General features: G+C 42.8%; 2 protein-coding genes across 2 annotated transcripts in view; both read left to right on the top strand.

Moving 5' to 3' along the window:
- Positions 1-25,152, top strand: part of LOC310775900 (NLR family CARD domain-containing protein 3-like) — a gene marked incomplete at its 5' end in the record, with an annotated part of 253,183 nt that overhangs the window by 187,588 nt on the left and 40,443 nt on the right. The gene's annotated exons all lie outside the window — the stretch shown is intronic.
- Positions 1-25,152, top strand: part of LOC310774932 (ERO1-like protein beta) — a gene marked incomplete at its 5' end in the record, with an annotated part of 64,682 nt that overhangs the window by 15,741 nt on the left and 23,789 nt on the right. Inside the window, 4 exons of the mRNA XM_083635022.1 lie at positions 450-569; positions 14,995-15,078; positions 16,089-16,130; positions 22,707-22,780. Of these exons, the coding sequence (XP_083491148.1) occupies positions 450-569; positions 14,995-15,078; positions 16,089-16,130; positions 22,707-22,780 (320 nt within the window). The remainder of the gene's footprint in view (positions 1-449; positions 570-14,994; positions 15,079-16,088; positions 16,131-22,706; positions 22,781-25,152) is intronic.

A 25,152-nucleotide genomic window follows, 5' to 3' on the forward strand; every position in this document is an offset into this window, starting at 1 on the left:
ATACCTTATTCTAAGCATGCTATAACCATAAACCTATTTAAACCATAAGCTTGTGTTAACCACATACCTTATTCTAAGCATGCTATAACCATAAACCTATTTAAAAAAAACATTTGCTTGCCCCCTACACGAGCCGTAAGTGTTAGCAGCCGTGCTTTCCACACTCCTGTACCTGCGGTGCACTATAGACCCTTTTCACAGGGGCCATTTTGTGTGGAAAAAGGCAGGGTAAAGACCGTTGCAAGCAAAACACTAATGAGGGTTTCCAACTTCCAATGATGGAACCTGGAATGATTAATTATAATAAGGAAACTCAGCGGCCATCGTTGAGATGATTTTGCAGATATCGTGATATACTGTATACATAATGTATATTAAAAAAAGTCCTTATGATCAAGGTGATATTGATTCCAAGCCCTGCCTGTCCTCTGTGCTGTGCTCCCTCTTAGTTGACGGGAGTCCTGGATGACTGTTTCTGTGACATCGAGAGCATCGACCTCTTCAACAACTTCAAGATCTACCCGCTCATCAAGAGGCTGACGGAGAGAGACTACTTCAGATACTACAGGGTGAGAGCCAACTGCTGACCCACAGCTGTAGGTTCAGATACTACAGGGTGAGAGAGCCAACTGCTGACCCACAGCTGTAGGTTCAGATACTACAGGGTGAGAGAGCGAACTGCTGACCCACAGCTGTAGGTTCAGATACTACAGGGTGAGAGCGACCTGCTGACCCACACCTGTAGGTTCAGATACTACAGGGTGAGAGCCAACTGCTGACCCACAGCTGTAGGTTCAGATACTACAGGGTGAGAGAGCCAACTGCTGACCCACAGCTGTAGGTTCAGATACTACAGGGTGAGAGCCAACTGCTGACCCACAGCTGTAGGTTCAGATACTACAGGGTGAGAGAGCCAACTGCTGACCCACAGCTGTAGGTTCAGATACTACAGGGTGAGAGCCAACTGCTGTCCCACAGCTGTAGGTTCAGATACTACAGGGTGAGAGCCAACTGCTGACCCACAGCTGTAGGTTCAGATACTACAGGGTGAGAGCCAACTGCTGACCCACAGCTGTAGGTTCAGATACTACAGGGTGAGAGCCAACTGCTGACCCACAGCTGTAGGTTCAGATACTACAGGGTGAGAGCGAACTGCTGACCCACAGCTGTAGGTTCAGATACTACAGGGTGAGAGAGCCAACTGCTGACCTACAGCTGTAGGTTCAGATACTACAGGGTGAGAGCCAACTGCTGACCTACAGCTGTAGGTTCAGATACTACAGGGTGAGAGAGCCAACTGCTGACCCACAGCTGTAGGTTCAGATACTACAGGGTGAGAGCCAACTGCTGACCCACAGCTGTAGGTTCAGATACTACAGGGTGAGAGCCAACTGCTGACCCACAGCTGGAGGTTCAGATACTACAGGGTGAGAGCCAACTGCTGACCCACAGCTGTAGGTTCAGATACTACAGGGTGAGAGCGACCTGCTGACCCACAGCTGTAGGTTCAGATACTACAGGGTGAGAGCCAACTGCTGACCCACAGCTGTAGGTTCAGATACTACAGGGTGAGAGCCAACTGCTGACCCACAGCTGTAGGTTCAGATACTACAGGGTGAGAGCCAACTGCTGACCCACAGCTGGAGGAGAGATTTTTTTACCTTGACAACTAGGGCTGTCAAACGATAAATTTTCTTAATCGCGATTAATCGTGCGATTAACTATAATTAATCGCGATTAATCGCATCTTTGTATCGCATGTTTAAAATGCTATTATTTTGCATTGCAAAGCATTTTTAATTAGATATTAATAATTATTACCAGTGTGTCGTGATTGGGAATCAAATGAATGCAAATAAATGTACTTTGTGATCTTGAATTTTAGATTTATTTTCAATTCAATAGAAGTGCAATGTAGACAGGAGGTCACAAAATGTCTACAAAATACATCTTGAATAGAAAATAAATGCACAATAATTGTAAACACTCCAGAACGCTCCAGAACCGATACTTCCGGCGGCGGCGCTGTGGAGCAGTCGAAACCCAAAATGACACAGCCGAAGAAGGCTGTATCTGAGCTAAAAACTTTGGCACTTCCATGTGAATAATGGCTCGGTATTGGAAACTGTGTATTGATAACGTGTATATCGCGTGAAGCCATTGGAGCCGACCTCCCAGTGGTTAGAGGACCCGCGCATCCGAGACTCTGAAGGAAGAATGAGTGAGGAGTCTCGTGCTAGCTAGCTGGCTGCTAGCTGGCTGCTAGCTACTTTCAGGTGAGGCGCAAACTACGGCTCTTGACTTATCCACTGTGCCATTTGGGAAGTAAAACGAGCCATTTAGAAGCGTATTGCTGTCGTTCTCTTCCATGCCTGCCTGCAGGAGACAGGAAACTGAACGGCTTGACTACAAGTACGGGTGCGCGAAGGGACAAAATAGTGGCATGCGATTAACGCGATTAAAAAATATATATAACGCGTTATGATCGGCACGCGTTAACGCTGACAGCCCTATTGACAACTAAATGGACCCTAGCTTACTTCCTGTTGCAGTGTTTGCAAATACAACAGCTGACAGGAAATAAGATAGGTTTCAAATTAGGAAATAAGCCCCAATTGAGGCCATGGTTTACAGTGATTAAACATTGAACACACCCTATACGCCAATCCTACGCTGAAGCAGCGCTTTGCCTCACCACGCCACGCTGAAGCCACGCTGCACAGCACGCGTGCTGCGGCCATAGTTTCAGCTTCTGGTCTATTTTTCAAGCGTGCAGCAGTGCGCTGCATCTTGAGCAGCCAGGCATGAAGTCAATGCAAGTTGTGAGCGGGGGCAGGGCAGCGCTGGGCAAAACAGAGCGAGGCGTGGAGCAAAACAGTGATTCTGGTGTGAAAGGCAAGGCTCCTGCTGGAAGCAGCGCTGCTTCACGGAACGCATCGTCGCGTAGCCGCAACCCTTCTGGAGCACACAGGCGCCCGGTGACTCAAAGTACTGCACAGACTTTGTACTTTAAAGTATTTTCTTTTGCAGTCTCATGTAGGAGTTAGCTAGCAGCTGGCGGCTGTACTTCGGGTCAAAATAAAATAGTTCCTCCATGAAACTGCTCATAACAAGGTCTGGGGATTATCTTGAGTAACGGGGTCATGATTTCTGGAAAGAGACATTGCTGTTGAGTTTATCAAATGTATTTCTTTGGCACTTTGAGCAGCACAAGACGAGTGCCATCATGTATTGGAGAGAAGGCAGAATCCCTGCGGCCGATATATCCAAAACTCAGGCAACTAACACAAAACGATATAGATGGATAAATAGCACTGCAGGTGAGAGGGAATATATGTATTTTGGATTTTAGGGTGAGCTGTTCCTTTAAGACGTATTTTGACTTTGTGTTTTGTGCTGTCAAATATTTTTCGTAAGAATAAGTGTCACTCTTTTCAACGTTGGAGATCTTTGGTATTCAAGATTCAAGATTTTTATTGTCGTGGTACAAGTATCACGTGTGAAATTCTTGTGCTGTGGACTCCGTTTACAACATAGTACAAATATAACAGGGCATATGAGTGCAAAAACAACAAGAGACACAACAAGCAATAAGGCAGTAGAGTGATAAGACAAGTCAGAGACAGTGGCATATTCACTGCACATAGGTGCACATGTCATGTGCATACTTTAGACGTGCTTAAACATTTTAAATTTGACGTATTTGACGTACAGGTGCAAATAGCATATACCTAATTAAACATTAGGCATACGTAATGGTAGCAGCTACAGTACGGTATGATGCGTTAATAGCAGGTATCTCCACATGTTATCATGTGACTTGATAGTTATGATGGCAGCTGAGGATTTGAGTTGCTGCAGATGTAAGTAAGTAAACCCTCTGCTTCAGGAGGGGACAAATATTCAGATCCATGCTGATCTCAAAGTCAAAGCGTCTCGAGGCAAATCCTGCGATTGGCACGTTGTTTCTTTCCCCATGCTGTTGTTTTTGTCACCAGGCTTGCTGCGTGTAACTGACCTCTTAAACGTCTGTACCTGGAGCATTTGAACTAAGCGTTTATCTGATGTTTCCATACAGTTTCTTTCACAAGGCCATTGCAACACAGGAAGAATGACTGATGTGTCATGATGGTGAAAGTGTAAAGTCTAATTGAAGTACTGAATGATTGTACACATATAAGAAGACATAGTTAGACTTCAGCTGTAGTGTTGATCCTGTCAACAGCTGTAATGTTAACCTGTGACTGGACCGTCCTTTTCTTTCCAACACTGACATTTGCATTGTCACTACTAAGCTATCTGCCTCTGCACCCATAACATGTTACTCATTTGCTTATTTCATCTCAATTTAAAATGAAATTGTGCTCGAGAGGCTCAAGAACATAAAGTTGTATCCGCTCTGCTGTGTTAAAGGAGAATTCAGTTTTTTTTTAACCTGGAGCCCTCTCCTCACATTAATTATCTGACGACTCACCCAGTGTTCTCCGCAGCGTTTTTGTCCGTCTTAGGTGTTGTTGTGATCGAAATAGTGTGCAAGCCAGTCCTACAACGGAGCTCCGTGGGGGCCACGTGGCAGCGTGCTTTTCATCCATGTAAATAGACAGTTTTATTCCCGTTTTCGACCCATATCGTCATAATCTCATCCCTAAAGAACCATCAGACTGCTATTGTCCCCCGGGCTCTTTACAGTGGTAGTTACAGGCAGCCCATTTCCTCCTGTCGGGTCAGTGAGACCAACTCTCGTTGTTTAAAACGTTTAAAACGATACCGGTGCTTAAAACTTTTAAAACGATACTGGTGCTTAAAATGTTTAAAAACTTTTAAAACGATACCGGTGCTTAAAGTAGCTACGAGCAACTTTTTCGATTGTTATTAAACAGTATAATTACAATATTGATGCATCACATCTTACCTATAATAGTAGCTGAGACCAAAGCCGTGTGTATCTGAGATTGCTCCCTTAGGTGATTATTAAGTCTGTGTCTGTCTAAACTCGCGTCAACAGGGGGCTCTCTAGAGAGACCGGACCGGGTAACCCGGAAGTGAAACGCGGAAGTGAAACCCGGAAGTGAAACGCAGCTGCCTGCCTACGCCGTTTGCGCTGCCTAGCAACATAACATAAACAATGTGAACGCCACGCATACTCTCGGGAACATCTCTCGTTATATTCTAACAGGTTTTTTGCAAGTTATTTTGTGGTTATGGCCGAAGTGGCTGCTGCAAACCGTTTCATTTCACTTCCTGATCTGCCCTGGCTACAGACAGACTAACACTGGCCGATTCACTCGGGGTTCAAGCGAGACTACTCTGCGTTGGTCTCGTCGACTATTAGAGGTAAGATGTGATGCATTGATATTAAATTTATACTGTTTAATAACAATCGAAAAAGTTGCTCGTAGCTGCTTTAAAACGTTTAAAAATGTTTAAAACGATACCGGTGCTTAAAACTTTTAAAAACTTTAAAAACGATACCAGTGCTTAAAACTTTTAAAACGATACCGGTGCTGAAACGATACTTTTAAACAGTACCTGAACCCATACTTTTATGTATGGGATTTCAAGAGGGTTTCATGTGGCACGCTCCAAACGATAAATGATAGTGAAGGTGTGTGCGCTGCTGGTTTCAGAGCAACGGAGGGCAATATTTCACTCAGCAGCTCGGGCATGGCACGTAAATGAGGCAGCTAAATCTGCATTGCAATTCCGTACCGGTTGTAAAAGGTACCAGTACCATAGTGGTACTGGTACAGCCCTGCACGACCTTCAAATCTAGGCCCTAGCCCGGCCCAGGCTATACATGTTTGGGGCCGAGCCCGATGTGAGCCCTACGGTTTGTCAGAATTTCGGGGCCTCCCCCGGCCCTCAAGGGAGCTGGAAGGTGGGTGCTGAGGGTGCTGCAGCACCCCCGGGTGGCAAGAGATGGGATTTTCGAAACTGTTGGATTTGGCTGTCTTGTGTTTATAACAGCAACAAAATGCATCAAAAAACAGTTTGTGCTTCCCAGCTCTAATCTTATTTCATACGCTCTCTCTTCAAAAGTGTTTGATTTTCATCATAATCTGGTTTTCCATAATAATAATAATAAGTTCAGTGTTTATGCCTGTGTTGCTGTCTGTTGTAGTGTAAAACGACTAAAGGGAGAGCAGGTGGTTACATGAAAGTGAGTGAGAAAAGGAGAAGATACTGAATAATGACATCACAACAGTATAATCCTAATGTTAATTTAAAATTAAATATTCCTCTAAATATGGCTAGAAGTCCAAAAAACGTCAAATTCTCCTCGCCGCTGCCCTTGCGGGCAGCACAGAGAGTCCCTTCCTTACAGCACCCCCTACCTAAAAGTACTTCCAGCGCCCCTGCCGGCCCTACCCCCCTCCCCCGAACCTTATGTGTTTGATCAATTTCACATAGCCTAAGGCAAGCCTATCAAATGAACACTGTACAAAAATGACATTAAAACACTTTGAACACCACAATGTGTCAGTTCAAACATTAAAAAACAAAACAAAACAAAAAACAGGCAGGCCCGGCCCTGGCCCTGGCCCTAGCTAGTGATGTGAAAATCGGCCCTAGGGCCGGGCCCCCTCGGCCAGAATGCAGGGCTCTAGGTACTGGGTTTCGGTAGCCAACAGCACAAAGAAGAGAGAAACTCAAGCTTCAGCAACAGAAAGTCCAAAGAGAGGAACAACGCAAACGGGCCAAAACAGTGGCTGATTAGCACTTGAACAGTGGTCAGGTGGCAGGCAGCCAGCGTGTCCTGGTCACTGGTCAGGTGGCAGGCAGCCAGCGTGTCCTGGCTGAATGAAAGACCTGAAGAGAAGAGGCTCTTCAGTTCCTCAGCTGAGTCCTACAACAATAACAAAGTCCAGTAAGAAAAGCACCCTGATGACAAACGAGACCCCCTCCAGAGTGAACAAGACCCCCTCCAGAGCATTGAGATATAATATGAATGGAGAGCGCGTCCCTATCTCCTCCCTGTATGGTCTATTGAAGCCAAAATCTTCTCAGATCAGAGAACCAGAGTCTGCGCACTAGCTCTTTTGGGTTGAAACCTCAGTCTGAGCCCCCCCCCCCCCCCCCCGCTCTATACTTATACAAGGTCCAATAAAAACACACAGTAAAAAAAACAACAACACAACATCAAACAATTACACAATTAACATCGGCACATCAAAAAATACTAATACTAATATATAATACATAAAGTGTATGTATTATTTTATTTAGGCTATTTATATAATAATATTTACGAGTTGTAATCAAGTGGCAGACAGATTGTACACTTCTTTAGTTTGCGTCACTTGGAGGCTCTGGCCTGCCTGCAGGTAACATCTACACTCTCACCATAGACTATGGACCATAGGCTGCGGAACCGTCCGGTACTTTTGAACATCAGTTATGCATGTAAAACAAATATAAAATAAAAATAATCTTCACATAAACAAACCGGGAGAGACGTGCTCTGTTCCCCTCTCTCTGTCTGACAGCCTTCTCTTCTGTCATGGAGCAGCATTCACCTGCTGAGCGACGCACATCCCACAGGCATGCAGACTGGTCCTCTTTAGGTGACATGTCACATTTTTCAACCCAGAATAGGAGGATTTCTGAGTGGTTTTATGTCGGCCCTGCTATCTGTCACCTTTTTCACTCCCCATGACTTTGCAAAGTGAACAGCAGGGCAGACCAGTCCAGAATCGAGACTGCACCCTGAGGTAGTGGAACAGGGCCACTACCTCACTACTACTAGGGAAAACGTGACGTGTTCTTCTGGCTACAGGACAGGAGTAGAACAAGTAGTTTAGTCTAGTTTAGGTTTAGTTTATTGGTTTGCACATGATAAACCTATACATAAAATTAGGGGTGCACCGATCACGTTTTTTTGCCACCGATCACCGATTGCCGATCGCCTATGGGAAATATCTGCCCAACCGATCATCGACCGATTACCGATCACCGATCACCGATATATAAACTCCTCAAAAAAAGTTTGGAAACGTTATTTAGGACGATTATTTCTCCCCTTTAATAATACCAATTGGCATTGTATTTTATATCGTTGGAAAGCCTGATTAGTGATAGGGCTTTTTTTAATTAATAAAATAAAATAATAATATAAAAAAATATCGGCAATCAGCCGAAATATTGGCAATCAGCCGATCGCATATTTGAGGTCAAAATCGGCCGATACAGATTGCTTGCCGATCGATCGGTGCACCCCTACATAAAATACATCTTTCACAGAGGAAAAAGATCAGTCAACAGTGTTGTTGAGATAGGAAATGAGGATTTTAAACTGTCATTGTTTATGAACTTTTACAAATAAAATATGCTTGGATAAGAGTCAGTGATTGGTCCGTCATGAAACATAGGTGCAACTAAGGTATTTCCCAACATTTGATAAAATTGCCCTGGAAATGATCCAAAATGCCACTGAAACATATTTCACAAGGGCAAAAAATAAAAATAAAAGTTAATTTCCTACCTTGGTCAGTGGGCACAGAAAGTCTATATAAGTGTATGAGTTTTACAGACTCTCTTCTCTCTCTCTCTCCTGATGTGATTCGGAGCAACTGCGATTATATCAAACGTGTTTGATTTTTACAAGTGGTCTCTGGATGCAGTCTGTAGCGTTTACTCATCAATAGAGCTGTCACGATTCCTCGAGTACCTCGAATAACTCGAATAATTAAAATGATCGAGGCCAAAATGATTCGCCTCGACATGGCATTAGACTGTGTTTCTCACGGACGCTTACTGGTGTGGCACAGCGCTCTTCCCGTGTAAACACGCGAGGACACATGATCGCAGACAGACCAGAGAGCAGAGCTATACTGCGAGCGGACCCCGCAAAATGGAACGAGGCGGCGGAGAAAGCAGACAGGAGGAGCCGGGAAGGGAAGAACCAGGGCCGACAAAGCGACCGAAACTGTCTAAAGTGTGGGATCATTTCACGCTGAAAAAGGACACAAACTCAGTGGTGTGCAAGTACTGTACTGACGATACTTGCATATCACAACAGTACCTCGTCAATGCTTCAGCACCTGAACCGTAAACATCCAGTCTACGCATCCACCAGCGCATCTACGTCGAGCGGAGCAAGGTAACGTAACGTTAACTATACACAACGCTAATGTAAATGTATGCTAATGATTGGTACTTGATATTAAGACTAGTAGTAGTTGTGCTGCTGGCTTGCCACGTTGCCAATATGACTATTAGTAACTGCATTCACGCTGCATTTTTTTGATGTGGCTTGCCGTTTTCTGTGAGAAATACAAAGCTTAACCTAACGTTAACGGCTAATTTAACAGCGTTGTGTGTGTGTGTGTGTGTGTGTGTGTGTGTGTGTGTGTGTGTGTGATCACACTAGCCTGTTGGTGTGTGAGAGAGAGAGAGAGAGTGAGTGTGTGTGAGAGAGAAAGAGTGTGTGTGTGGAGAATGTACATTTACACACCCTAGACCGGTCGACTCTTCTCATGATGATTGCAAACAACTATTTAATTGGTGCATTTTAGGCTCCAATTATTACACCACCTGACCTGTTATCTTGCTATTCTGATATTTGTGTCAATAATAGGCAACAGGTCTAGGGTGTGTAAATGCGCATTCTCCAGTTTTGTTATGAACTTACCTAATAAATATCAATATTAATTATTATTTCACCTCTTTTTCAGCGGATCACAGCGTACTATGGACAGCTTTGTAAGGACGGGTCCATCATGTTCAAGTGAAAAGCTGAATGGTGCCACTGCCAGTTCTATGCAATTTAAAAATAAAAATGTTGTTTTTTCTAAGAAAGAAACTAATGTAGTTGTTTATTTGAAGAGATTTATCTTATTTTTTGGTGTATATTTACGATAAGCCTTTGAAAACACAAAAAAGGGTTCTTATCCGATTACTCGATTAATCGATGGATTATTCGGTAGAATACTCTATTACTAAAATAATCGATAGTTGCAGCCCTACTCATCAACAACTCAAATGTGACTAGATCCCGTCAATAGCCAATAAAAAAAAATGAAGCTATGCCATAACAAGCCAATATGGTGTTGAGCCAAGGAACCAAGGAACAATCAACTAGTTAATACTTCATACCATACATTTATAGATACACCTACCGGTCTTTCTGGTACCAAGGTGTATACAGGAATACAATGACAGGGAAGACTACATTTTTGATGACACAAAACCTCGGCTGCCAGATGCCGACTTTCGACAGGAAAGTCAGGTTTTATCATTCTTATTTATTAGCCTACATGTCCATTGTTCATGTGCGTGCAGAATCCAGTTTAGCAACATTGCTACCATCTGGTATGGTAGCATTCATACTGAAGCTTTGGCACATTGTGTAGCAGCAACAGGTATTTGATTCACATTTGCTGCTCAGCTGCAGCTCAGTGTAGAAGACCACATCACCCTGCACACCTTCAAACCACAGTGCAGTATGTAAATGTATTTTTTTTACATAGAACATGTAGCAAGAAACGTCTGATGTCAAGTATCACAACGTTTATAGCCTAAGCTAATCTACAATGCCCGTGCCTAGATGTTATTAAAAGCACATATTAAAAGCAAAATACAGTAAAATATACAATAAACATAAACAAGGATATCATAACATCATCAATCAGTCATAAAACATCATGAACAATCGTCAAGTCGTCAAGTTTACACCCACCCACGGACACATTGGTGATTACTCTTCAGGAACTGTTTTGTTGTGTAGTTTTTGCTCATTGATTTTATTTTGCTCTCTCTCTGCTTCTCTCTCTCTCCCTGCTTCTATCTCTCCCTGCTTCTCTCTCTCTCTGCTTCTCTCTCTCTCTGCTTCTCTCTCTCTCTCTGCTTCTCTCTCTCTCTGCTTCTCTCTCTCTCTCTGCTTCTCTCTCTCCCTGCTTCTCTCTCTCTCTGCTTCTCTCTCTCTCTCTCTCTGCTTCTCTCTCTCTCTCTGCTTCTCAATTCAATTCAATTCAAATTCAAATGGCTTTATTAGCATGACGTACACTGTACATATTGCCAAAGCAAGCGATTAGATATGAACAGCTAAACATTAATTAGAAAACTTACTATATACTATACTGTATACTATATACTAACATACTACAAGACTAACAAATGATCTGTTGTCAGATATAGTAGCAACATCAAATAACATTCTTTGAATAGCAAAGAAACTACAAGAAAAAAAGATCTGTTGTCAGATATAGCAGCAACATCCTTTGAATAGCAAACTACCAGACAAATTAATGATGTGTTGTCATATAGGCCATAGAGAGGCAATCAAAAGAACAAAGGATAACAAAGAAACAAACTACAAGACAAACAGGTGATGTGTTGTCAGATGTAGCAACAACAAGGAACAAAGAACATTAAAGATGGTCTGTTGTCAGATATGCTCTAACAGCAACGTGTGTCAGGTGACTGTCACTCACTGTCCCTCAGTCTATGGCAGGCAGCAACATAGACTGCTGCTAACGCACAGCTCTTTGACTCCTCCCCTAGTAGGACTGGTAGTTTTTCTGTGTCTAATAGGTTATTAATTCAAATCTTTTAAAATGTGCTTCTCTAACATGTTTATATTTTTCACATTTGGTGAGAAAGTGTAGCTCTGTCTCAGGTTCACTAAGGGTGCAATGACTGCAAAGCCTTTGCTCTGCAGGGAGCCAGGTTTTCCTGTGTCTCCCCTTTTCAATAGCAAGGCTGTGCTCACTCAGTCTGTACTTTGTCAAGGTTCTTTTGAGTTGTTGATCAGTCACTATGCTCAAATAATCTGCTATGGTGTACTGTCGATTTAGAGCCAGATAGCACTGCATTTTGCTCTGTGCTTTTGTTTGTGTTTGCCAATAGGTGAGGTAGTTCAGTTTGAACTGTTTTGTAATTTGATTAAGTCTGATTGGTGATGTGTTCTGTTCCTGGGCTGTGTTAATAGAGCAGGTTTGTGGACTCAGCCTCAGGATCAGTTGGGTAAGGGTGCTCCTATTGCTCAGCTCTTGGCATTGCAGGGCTTGGTAATGGTACGAGAGGGGGTCACTTCGTTTTAGGTGTGTCCAAAATTTAATTGCTCTTTTTTGTATTTTTTGTATTAGTGGGTATTGGCCTAATTCTGCCCTGCATGCATTGTTTGTAGCTTTCCTCTGGACATGAAGGAGAATCTTACAGAACTCTGCATGCAGGGTCTCAATGGGGTGTTTATCCCATTGGGTAAAGTCTTGTTTTGTAAGTGGACCCCACACCTCACTGCCATAGAGTGCGATTGGTTCAATAACACACCCAATTAATTTTAGCCAAACTCGAATTGGTATTTCTGTCTGTATATTTTTCTTTATGGCATAGAAAGCCCGGCGTGCTTTCTCTCTCAACTCATGAACTGCATCATTAACACATTCACTGCCAACAACGTGTAAACACGTTTTCAGAATCCAGCTGTTGACTGCCAACAACGTGTAAAAGCAACAACGTGTAAAAGCCTACTTTTCAGATAGGTTTAACATTGAAGGATACGTTCATATCAAATTCCAGGCTATGTAACGTTGAAGGATACGTTCATATAAAATTACATAGCCTGGAAGCGTTAAACCTATCTGAAAAGTAGGCTACTAATGATAGAATAACGCTCATTCATCGATTTAATAAAACAATGTTAGCATGGAAACGTCATAGCACCTACAAGTGGCCAATATCTACTTACAGCTAACTGACGATGTCAGCAATGTTAGCGCTACTAAAGTTGTCAGATTACAAATGAATCGTGTTAGATTGATTCATGATTAACATGCAAAAATCACGATAAGTGAAGTTAATATGACGGCGGAGCAAGCACTGCACAGATAGCAAGTCTTTGTACACAGTAACGTTGCACCCTAATTTACCTTGAATATCGTGGATGTACCCTTCAATCCAGTTACTGTAGCCCTTCTTTTGAATCCTTTTGGGGATGTTGATGTTGTCATCTGCCCATTTATCAATTTGATCAAAAGAAATTGGTGGAACAGAACTCAGGTTTTGGGACCACCGCTCCATTGTTTACATGGGTTGTAACGCAGGCTCAGACGCGTTGCCACCCTGTGCGATGGCCGCGCTGTGAATAAGGTCTATTGCTTCTCTCTCTCTCTGCTTCTCTCTCTCTCTCTGCTTCTCTCTCTCTCTGCTTCTCTCTCTCTCTCTGCTTCTCTCTCTCCCTGCTTCTCTCTCTCTCCCTGCTTCTCTCTCTCTCTGCTTCTCTCTCTCTGCTTTCTGCTCTCCAGGCCTTGATGGTGCTGAAAGACGCACAGCTCTGTATTCAAGTTGCAATCCCAAAATGTCATTTTTTCTTCTTTTTTTTACTTAAATTCTTATTGATTTTTGCACATTTAGTCACATACAAAACAAACCATAAACAAACAAAAGACAAGCGTTGGGTGTGTCAGTGTTACATGATTACATTCTGTGGTTCATAATAGTTCAGGTCTTCTTTCAGTGGTTAGGGTGGTGTCTCCGTGAGGAGGGGTTTCCTTGTAAGTTCTCCATTTGTCCCATTTTATTTCAAATTGTGACTGTTGAATTCTCAGGATGTGTGTGAGTCTTTCCATTTTGAGAATTTCCTCTACTATTTCCATCCAATGAATCTGGGTGGGTGGTTCTTCCTTACACCATTTCCTTGTGATTGCCTTCTTGGTTGCTGCTAGCAAAACTTTAACCAAATACTGATCCTCCCGCTGTACATTTTCGTTGGTTAAGTTACCTAGATAAAGCACCTCACACGTGTTAGGTACCTCGTATCCCAATATTGCTTTCAATTCCACCCATATTTCTTCCCAATATTTCTTAATTTTCTTACATTCCCAGAAATCATGAAAATGTCCTTTTTTCAAATGTTATTTTCTGTTTTACAAAGGAGAAGGGGAAAATCAAGTCTTTTGTAAAGGTTGTATCTGCCGTTTCTCACCAGGAGAATGCATGGCATATTTCCATTTTCACGCACGCAGACGCACACACACACACACACATGCACACGCACACACACACACACACACACACACACACACACACACCCCAGAGCCTCTGCTCTGTCTGTTTCACTCTCATCTCTTCTTCTCTTCTCTCTCTAAAGTCGCAGCTGTATCGCAGGATTTTTATTGTGAAGAGCAGATACATTTCATTGACAAACTAACCGTTAGTTTGTCAATGAAAGCCTGCCCTTTTATATGAATCAGCACTCAGCAGCAAATGTTCCAACAACACCGCTCCACACCACTGAAAGCCATCCAGATGAACGTTAAAATTGCGGATGTCAGAAATCTTTTTTGCAGATGTATTTATGCATACATACATTCATATATATATATATACATATATACTGTACATACTGTCCTCTCATACACATATTTAAAATAGACGCTTTTTTCATACCCCTATTATTATTGAATTGTATATAGTCATAAATGTTTAACTATCCTTTGTTTGTTATTCGTGCCTGTCTTAAGGTCCTTACACATCAAGAGCGATGAGAATATACGGCACGAAATTGCGATGCGAGTTTTGACCCACCTGTCAATCACAGCCACAGATGTGTACACGTCGGAAGTGAATTTCTTGAAAAATCGACCGTGGTTCGAAAAAATAAACACCGCAATAACGCTCAGCGAAACGTCGCCGTTGGTACTATGCACGGTTGCATTGACTGATATAGGTTTGGAAAATATTATTGACGTGCGAATTAATCGCACGAGGAAAAACGCTCCCGATGTGTAAGGACCTTCAGACCGACCATTCACTGTTGTTTTGTGTGTGAGTACATTGAGAGTTAAGCGAACCGGAGCCAATTTCCTTGGAACAATAAAGCGGATTCTGATTGTGATTCTGATCCATGGCACACATGCTTGTTTTGAAGGGGAGAAGGCAGAAAGGGGGTGTGAAGTGAGACACTCCCATGCCGACGTGCTACACCCACCCTACAGGCAGGGGGCGCTGCGTCCTGCACCCTTAACGTCACTGTGCTGTGCTGTCTCCCTCCAGGTGAACCTGAGGAGGCCGTGCCCCTTCTGGCCCGACGACGGACACTGCTCCATCAAAGACTGCCATGTGGAGCCCTGCCCAGAGGTCAGAGGTCAACTCCTCTAGTCAACATACACACAGCACAACCCACTTACATATTCATCTTACTCTACTACTGATTAACTGACTTCAGTATTGATTTGACTCTACTATAATGCTTATTAACTAACTTATATTACTGTCAAATAAGACCAGTTAACCAACACAATGTATTATACTGCGGATTAACTTAAAAGCAGGACTTACGCCCCCCCCCCCCCCCCCCCCCAGATATGTGACAAAACGTCATGCTGTTTGATTAAAAAACAAAAACAAAGAAAAGAAGCAGAAGAGCGTCTCATCTTGTCTCACTACACTCTTTGGCTGAGTTCAGACCATTGATTGGTTCAGACCGAAAAATAAACCGTAAACGGCCGCCATGACACTTTTCCCCGCATAGAGGGAAAACGTTATGTCAGAGTGTATCAGAGATAGAGTACTTTCTATATAGCCACGTTATAAACAACTAACCAACACTGGGGGTCCGTATGGAAACAGTGTTACTCAAAATGGTTAAAAGTTATATCAAATTGGTCATTCAGTGGCGTTTTACTGCCATGTGACATAACTAACTAGCCGCTAACATTAGCCACAGTCGCCAATTACCCACGATGCCTTGCGCTCTTAAAGGGCTCGCGCTAAAAACGGGTCCATTGGAGTGAATGGAGATGTTGCAACTCTCCTATTATGGCTCTGGCGTGAACTACAGTAATGATCACATGAAAAAAACATTTTTCACATGAGTGGGAAAGGGGAGTACACCGTGATGTCAGGTTGTACCACATTTTGGGCATTTTGGAGGTAAAAAAAAAGCAGTTTTGAACCCATAGAGGGCACTTTGCTGTCTGAAAATTATAGTTTATACAATTGTAACAAAAAAAAGTGTTTTGGGGGTTAGTCCTGCTTTAAATATAAAGGATGTTTTATATTGCAGAACATTTTCTCATGTAATCTTTTGGCGTGTTTACTTCATGACTGATGTTTATTTTTATTTATTTTATGTTATTTTTGTACAGAGTAAGATCCCTGTGGGAATTAAATCCGGGAACTACAACAAGGTGAGATCGATCGATCTATCTATCTATCTATCTATCTATCTATCTATCTATCTATCTATCTATCTATCTATCTATCTATCTATCAATCAATCTATCAAAGGGGCAAGTGGCTGCTCTGTCTGTTCTCTGTTTCAATTTTGTCCTGGCAGTGATGTCACTTGAGATTGTGCATTGTAACATCACTGATGATGTCATAGGCATTGTGACATCATCAGTGATGTCATAAGAGCAATTGTGATGTCATCAGTGATGGGAAGTTGTGACATCATCAGTGATGTCATGATAAGAGCAAGTGAGGCCGCAGAGTGCTGAGAGCTCCAACTCCACAACCCATCCAGTCCACAAGGGGGCTCCAGCAGACTTTCTGCAGACTTCCAGAGTCCGCTGGGGGTGCAGACTTCACCACACTTCACTAATTTAATTACCCACAATTCATTGCAATGTGGATGTGACGTTTTCGTTTTTCCAAAACGAACAAAATAACAAAACAAAAATAACTTCTTATGAATGTTTAAAACAATGACTTCATTAAAATGTTGCTGAATCATGTAGGACAGAAATAGTATTCAAGGCTGTGGGCATGAGAGCTGGGCGAAAAACCACAAAATTGATTTTAGTTGTCGCTAGACTGTTGCTTGGCACATTTCCACGGCAACGAGTGAAACAGACTTGAGGCCTGTCTTATCAGCGGCTTACGTGATGACATTGAACACGTCACGGTACGTACGACTCAGAGCCGTATAATAGAAGAGTTCCGACATCTCCATTCACTCCAATGGACCAGTTTTTTACTCTCAAGAGTTCCAGGAAGTAAGGTCCTGGATTAAGCAGGACTGTCGAGTTGCAGCAACATAGACAGTTTGTGTTGTACTCTGAAAGGGTTTTCCCCCCTTGAATCAAATTGTACAATATCAGCTTTATTTTAGCATGCAAAAGTAGCGCGAGACCCATTCCTGGCTGTTCATTGGCTAATGAGTCTCGCATTTTGGTCCTCTGCTGACGCCACTCTCTCTCTAGAGGACACTAGTACGACTGAAGTCTGCGAGGGCTCAGCCCACAAGTCTGGAGGGTGGGACATCTGGATTCAGCAAAACTCTTGATGCCGTTACTTGGTGCCACCAGAGTTCAAAGGTCATTGTTCTCACCGGGACAAACCGACAGAACTAAAGGAGGAAAAACACTGCAGAGTTGAAATAGACCTCTCAGAACATGCTGGTGGTTGAACGCATCCTCGGAGATCACAAACGGAGCAATTTATTAATCGCTACACGTCTCTGCATGTCCTGCACCTGTTAGTCTGTAGAGAAGCGTTTGTTTGCTCAGTCACGGCAGCTTGCTTAATGCAGGTTAGTAGCAGCTGTGTTTGTTCCAGCACATTCTGTCTCGCCTAGCACTCAGCTTATCTTGCATGGTAGGTAGGCCCTGTAGAAGGCCGGGTGGGGGCTTGGGGGGGGGTTGGCTGGCTGTTTGCCAGCCTGATGAAGCACGACGGAGCAGAAGTGTTTGGACATCTGGACTCGTTCCGCTTGAGGTCGATTCCACCCCGCCGGCACTCGGCTGGCGTTAGGGCAAGTGGAGGGACAGGAGGTGAGCCCCCCTCCACTCAGTTCTTCCTACTTGTTTCACCGTCGATCTTCGATGACAACGTACATTGTGCACGCGCTGTACCAACGCATATCACCATTTGTGCCAAAGAGCTTAGATTGATAAGACCCGAAGAATGTTCCACTCATGTTCCACTGCAACCCCCTCCCACGCTGGCCACAAACTGTTCAAGACACTCCCCCTCGGCAAGAGACTGAGGTCTGCCAAGACCAGAACCACTCGCCACAAGAACAGCTTCTTCCCAACCGCCATCAGCCTCACCAACAACAAGGCCTGGAAACCCCTTCTGCCAAGGACCTCCAGGACTGTAACTCATATCTAACTTAATGCCTGTTTAACTCAGACTGCAAAGTTCATGTAAATTCAATGTAAATTCATATTTAATATCCACTGATCACTCCTCCACTCATGTACATATATATTTGATTTGATTGTTTGATTGCTGCAATGTTGTGTTTGTCTTTTAGTTTTCTTCTTACTTGTTATCATCATCATCATCAGTGTATAAATGAGAGCTGGGGCTCTGTTTGTTTCTCGCGAGATCCCTAGTATCTGTATATTGACCTGACCGCTACTCTGCACACTAAGACAAATTCCTCATTATGTAACTTGCATATTGTGGCAATACGGTAAAAAATACGGTAAAAATTCTGATTCTGACTGCAACATAATGACTGCATGCGCTGTTGTAAAAGAAGCAGAACAGCTTCTCATCTTGTCTGCAGTATACTCTTTGTCTGTGATAAAACAGAAGAAGCGGCCATACTGTTTTCAGTCATATCTCTGTAAAAAACATTATTTTAGAAGCCAACATCCTGCTCATTGTCAACAAACCAGCCAACAGATATTAAAGCTGAAGGACTTTATGGAAAGAGCGTTAACTAGAACTGGTAAAAAGCAGGGATGTATTACCGAACGGGCCTAATAGGCCCAGGCCCAGGGGCCCAAGAGCTCAGGGGGCCCGTAACCCAGAGCCTCTTCACAGGGCCACCGCGTCTCTTGCCCAGGCCTGGGATGAACTGATCCCTTAGGGCAGTGATTCCCAACCAGGGGTACGTGTCGTGTACCCCATAGGGTACAGGGGGCTACAGGGGCTGCCTGGAAAGATTTGGGAATTGGGATCACAATTTATTTCCAAAATGATGGAAAAAATCATTTCAAAAGTCATTTCATAAGCCCATTGTAAAAATGGCACGTGCGCGCCGCAACTAGTTCCCGCCGACAGGTGTCAACTGTTACATGACTGATAAATGGCTCTAGAACATCTAGTTGCTGTTGCTCCAGATTCAGGTCTAGGGGAGCCTGGTGACAAAAGGAAAAAGGAAGCAGCCACACCCACACACCGGCAGCTCAGTGAAAAATATATTTTGTATGGATTTACTTGTACGTCTGCATATTGCACTAAAAGTTATGTGAACCTTGTTCACTGTTTTCTTGTGTGCAGTGTAATACTGCATTATATCGTTTTGTATTTTCTCTGTTGCAGGGACCCCAGGAATAAATAGTCTGAATAGTCAGACTAATGAGGATCCATAATAAACAACAGGTTATAGAACACATTTAGAAACATCAACAGGCATGAGTGAGGAGGCACTATCGACATGGCAAAACAGCTCAAGTGGTACATAAGACAAAAAAGGTGCTATTCAAAATAGTTGTCCAAGTCTAGATGAGGATAAAAACCCACCTATCTTGTCTCCATGCTTTGTATCTCTCTTCCACTCTTTTCTCTCTCATGATAACAGTCCTAAATTCCCACCTCGCTGTTTACCTGCTGTAAATGACCCATGTTTGATACATTGTGGTGCAAAAGAAAAGGTGAGAGGAGGTAGGAATGGTGAGGGTGATGGCAAGTATCACCCTCACCCCCCAAGTATGAACGGACGGGAGAGTTTCAAGCAGGAGAATTGCATTTAAAAAGAGGAAGGAGGGATGAGATGAATTAACAAAGAAAGGAGATCCTTTGATAAGTGAGTTGTGACACTTTGGGGTCTCTTCTCCTTCCTCTATAGGATGAATCAGCATGACATCACAGCCACCCAGAAATCAGGAACCCCACGGCAGTTAACTAGTATGAGTTGTGCCAAACAAATGTTAATATCTCGACAACAATTCATGACATCGCTTATATTTTGACATTCTGAGTGAGCGCAGAAGTAGCTCAAGAGTTTGATGTATAATAGGCCTGTCGTGTTAACACATTCACTGCCAGCCTTTTTTTTTTTACTGTAGGTAGCTTTTGCCAGAGGGTTTTTTTGAGGATTCTGGCTCATTTTACAAGAGCCAAGGATAATTTTCTGCTTGGAGTTTGTCAACACAAAGTTCACAAAAGTACTAATAGAATGTGTGCTTTCTCTGTCTAAAAGAGTTACCGTAGTTTGTAGAGTTAGTAGTTATGTAGATATTAGCCGTTGAGTACAGCATGGTTTCAGCGTCTGAGACAAAAAGCTGAGATAATCGCAGTTTTGTGAAATTCAATATCAAACAGTCACTTTAACCATTTATTTTTGGCATCAGTGAGACATCAGACATAAACAATATAGTTCTGAACAGTAATTTCCTCCATAGCAGCACCCGCACCCCCTCTCCTTACAACTCCTCCCTCCGTGGGCGTGTCTGGTGGATTTCAGCAGCGTTTGTCAGTCACAAGCCAGTCTCTCCTGCCTGTCTGAGCAGTGAGCAGCAGCCTCCGTCTCTGGCGGCCCCTCGTCGGCGAGCGTGGATGTGGCTTAATCCGTTCTTGGATTTTCGGTTGAGAGCTTTGACGAAGCCTTGTGTGACTCTAGGCTTTATGCTGCGCGCTTCAAAGTGTGCTTTCCACCCAGTCCACCTTTGGAACCCCCCACCGCCGTGCGCCCGTGTGAAAGGTTTTCGCCTACAGTATGAGAATGAGGCTCGTTCGCTTCTGGGTCCTCGGTTGAGCTCAGCTGGAATGCGTGCGTTTCTGGCCAAACAACACTCAATAGTCTGAGCACCGTCGCCACTCAGTGGGTCGGCGGAATGGATTGCACACGCCCGGCGGCTCTAACAGTATAATAGAAGATGCAAAAGGGACAGATCAACGATCCACCGTCAAAAAAAAAAAAACGATTTTTTTGACGTATCAATACGTCGCTGGCAGTCAACGGTTGGATTCTGCTTGACGTATCAATACGTCGTTGGCAATGAACGTGTTAAAAGCCGCTCTGCTAATTAGCCAAAGTGTTGCCACTGTATTTTATTGACAAATAACCTTATTTTGGGCTCAAACTCTTAAATTGGCTCACGTGCTGACGTCAGACTTTATGGTTATCAATGCTCACGTCACCGGTCATATTAATAATATACAATATATTACAGTGAATACAATCTGCCGTTAGCTTGGCTTAAAAAGTGATTCACGTTTGTGAAGATTATCCTGCTGAACCCAAATGACGGCTCCCATACACTTTTGTGAACCACGGAGCTTATTTTATGCATTTAAGTGAAATCCCCATTCTAAAACCCCATTGACTTTTTCCCGTAAGATCCAGGAAGTCCGGGAATTCCGCCTTCCATGCTACTTCTGGACTCATTCCTGCGGTGCTCTATTGATGAGGGTTATCAATAACAATGAGTCACTTTCTCTGTCCTGCAGTCTGATTTGTAATAAAACTGTTTTAATGCTGATTGACGTTATTACTACGGCTGTGTAGGGCTGGGCGATATGACGATATATTTCGTCTGGACGATAGAAAATGTATTTCGTCTGATATGATGCTCTATCGTTTATATCGTTGTGTTGCAAATCACACTCTTTACGGCAATATTGTCCGTCATTTGGATGACGCTGTGCTTTCTTCATTCTGTTTTCTTTTTTACTCACGTTCACAGTCCACACACGCACCAGACTCTGTGTCAACAAGCCCCTTGCATCCCTGTATAAGTGGCACAAATCAGCCGGTGAGTAGGCTAAAGAGCAGGGAGATGTTACCTCCACTCCGTCCGCCTAGCCTACCCAGGCATTTGTGCTGTGTTAAGTCCGCGTTTGATCCATATTTGCGTGTGTCCTCCTAACGTTAAACCTGGCAAAACATCTCCTCTCATCATCCCAAGGAAATCCCTTGAGGGCTGACAACAAAACTATCGTTAGCTTTAGCTTTTAGCTTTCCCTGGGTGAGTTGTGTTGGTTAACGTTGTTCTTCTTCTTCTACTGTTTTATTCTTCTTCTACTGAACATGTAGGTATTTTGACATTGACTAAAGAAATACTGCCCCCTAGTGGCCGCTTTTAGATATGATTCCAAATTAGTGCTTAAATCAAACACATCAAATGCTAGTGTCCTCTTTGAAAATCGAACTGGTGGCGTGGTTCAGTTTGTGTTTCATTCTACTGCCCTGCAACTAATTATTATTATCTGTGTTGTAAAGAATAGCCATGCTTATCTGTATTCTGAATGCATGTATCATTTGTGAGGTTTGACAACATTTTAACAGGTTTAACTGCTACATATATAAATGGCCATGTGGTCATTTTATATAAACTATAAATAGAATTTACAGAAAATATGCTATATCGTGATATATATCGGTATCGGGATATGAAATGACTTATATCGGGATATGAGATTTTGGTCATATCGCCCAGCCCTACGGCTGTGCAGTGAATCAAATTTCAATTACAAGTTTGGTTTCCCACAATTATGAAAACAAGATAATTGAGATAAAATAATACATCTTTATTATTTATATTGGCCGCTTTATTATTTATATTAGTTAGCCGATTTATTTATTTACTATTTTACTTTTTCTTATTCATTTCTGTTTTTCAGTTCAATTATATTTTAAGTTCAAAGAAATCCAGTATTAAAAAAAGTAAATGAGTAATCGCGTTAAATAATCGCGATCTCAATATCAGTCAAATAATAATCGTGATTATGATTTTTGCTATAATCGAGCAGCCTTCATTATTACTTTCACTAAACGTCTGTCTCTGTTTGTCTCCCTGCTCCAGTATTCCCAGGCAGTGAACACCATGACGGACTGTGAGCAGGCCAATGAGCTGGGAGCCATCAACAGCACTCTGAGGTGAGACCACAAACACATCAACAGCACTCTGAGGTGAGACCACACACACATCAACAGCACCCTGAGGTGAGACCACACCAGGGATTCCGCCGGTATTTGTTCTCGTGGGCCGGTAAATTAAGAGGTCGCCGGCTCAATTGGCCGGCTGGAAATACGCCAGATAAATAAATTCCTTATATAAAATAGCCTAATATTGTGTGACCTATAACCTAAGTGATGTTGCCAATAAGCTACGACTTAAATAGAAATTTATTACATCATATGTTTTCCGCCCCCTGTATGTTGAGTGTTGGTGAAAAAGAAAAAATATATCAGTCCCGCCGGCCAGCGCTGGACCCGCTGTGAGGAAACACACAGGAGGAAACCTAAATGTCATAACAGACATCCCTTGCTAGGCCAGTCCTTTTTTTAATCGAGATCATGCAACAAGTAGCCTACTTCAGCCGAGGCCAGCAAGACGGCAGGAAAGAAACAGAAGCGTGCCTGCCGCCGTCAAAAGCGAAAGCGACCCGACGTAGGCTGTCAATTTAGCGGAGGTAAAAAGCCTTTTTATCTACGTCGGCCGAATCAATCAATCAATCAATGGCTCGTGCTTGTTGCCCGACGCTCGTATGATGAGGAGATGAATCAAAATGCTTACCACAAATAAAGCCACATGGAAGCCGAGAACGAGTGCAGGAGAGCTGACGCAGGTGCCGCCAGGTGTAGAGTGGGAGCGATAAGGTGCGTAGCCTATTGCTGGATATTCAAGTTGTGCGCTGCACTGCCACTATCGCACTTATTACTTTTAGCTAACGCTACGTTGTTTTTTCATCAAGGCAATGTCCAGAAGATATTGGTTCATGAGTGTCTGCAAATGCAGATAGATAGGCTATAGTAGGAGCATGCATGCATCTTGTCTGTTTCAATAACGAAAGCGTCCAATACCGAGAACGACGTGCCGACCAATTAAATATTCTTGCTGCGAAATCGGTCTCTTAATGACAACACTGGAATAAATATGATCGACTATAGAGGCTATAAAGAATAGACTATAGAGAAATAAATTGATTCGTTTATTTAGGAAACACTTATTTTATAACATCCTTTTTTTAATAGTGGCCGGTAAATATTCGATAGGGCCGGAATTTTGGAACGTTACCGGCTGCACTGGCCGTCTGAGAAAATGTCTAGCGGAATCCCTGGACCACACACAGTCTGAGTCTCCTCTTCCCTGTCCGCTCTGACACTTTCACTGCTCCACCTGCACTGTGAGGTGCTCAGGTGAGCAGTGTTGGGGGTAACTCATTGCAAAAGTAATATATTATTACTTTTAGCAGTAACTCAGTAATATAACTTATTACTTATAGGATTTCAGTAATATTATACCAGTTACTTTGTCAAGTAACTCAAGTTACAATTTTTTTTTAAATCAAAGCACATATTTAAATAAAGATACAATAATTTCCTAATCAAACTGTCTGTTTTTATGCAAATAACCACTATAGATGACAATAACAAAGGAAAAGAATAACATTTAGAATTTTGAATTGTTTACACTGACTTCAAGACAGTTGACATTATTTTTTGGGATGGTTACGGGGCAGCGATGTCATTCTGCTGCTGCTGTTGTTTTGGTGAAAGTAATGCAAAAGGAGTGTAATAAGTAATGAGTTACTCTACACCGACAGTAATATTGTAAAGTAACGTATTACTTTCAAATGAAAGTAACTAGTAATATGTAGTATATTACATTTTGAAAGTAACTTGCCCAACACTGTGAGGTGAGACCACACAGTCTCTTCTTCCCTGACTGTCTGCTCTGACCCGTTCACTCCTCCACCTGCACTGTGAGGTGAGACCACACAGTATCTTCTTCCCTGTCCGCTCTGACACTTTCACTGCTGCACCTGCCGCAATGCAAATAGTTTAAAATGCAAAAGAGAGAGTGGAAATGAGGGCGCACATGGGAGAAGTTAGCCTTGCAGGGTTTCTGCCAGAAAGGGATGACGTGGAACAGAGGAATCGCCATGACAACTCTTCAAACATGTTATTGCATTTATATTTTTGTTTTAAGGATGTTGGTTGTTATGGTTAGGGTTGGGCAAGTAAAACAATTTGGTATAGGTTAGAGTTAGGGCTTGAAAATGTTCAGCTAAGGTTGTGGTTTGGGCTTAAATGCCTTCTGATCCGAGAGGACTGATGTTCGATACCCGGTCGAGCCAGATACAGTTTACTCATTTGAAAACATGAAAATACATTCCAAAGATTGCTTATATTAGAGTTAAGCAAGTACAACTATTTGGTTTGAGTTTGGTCGTGGTTAAATAAGAAAACCCTAACATTAACTAAATTGTTTTACTTGCCTAACCATAAGCATAACAACCAACATC

This window comes from Poromitra crassiceps (genome assembly GCF_964638095.1).
Source record: "Poromitra crassiceps genome assembly, chromosome: 4".
Taxonomy (NCBI): Eukaryota; Metazoa; Chordata; class Actinopteri; order Beryciformes; family Melamphaidae; genus Poromitra; species Poromitra crassiceps.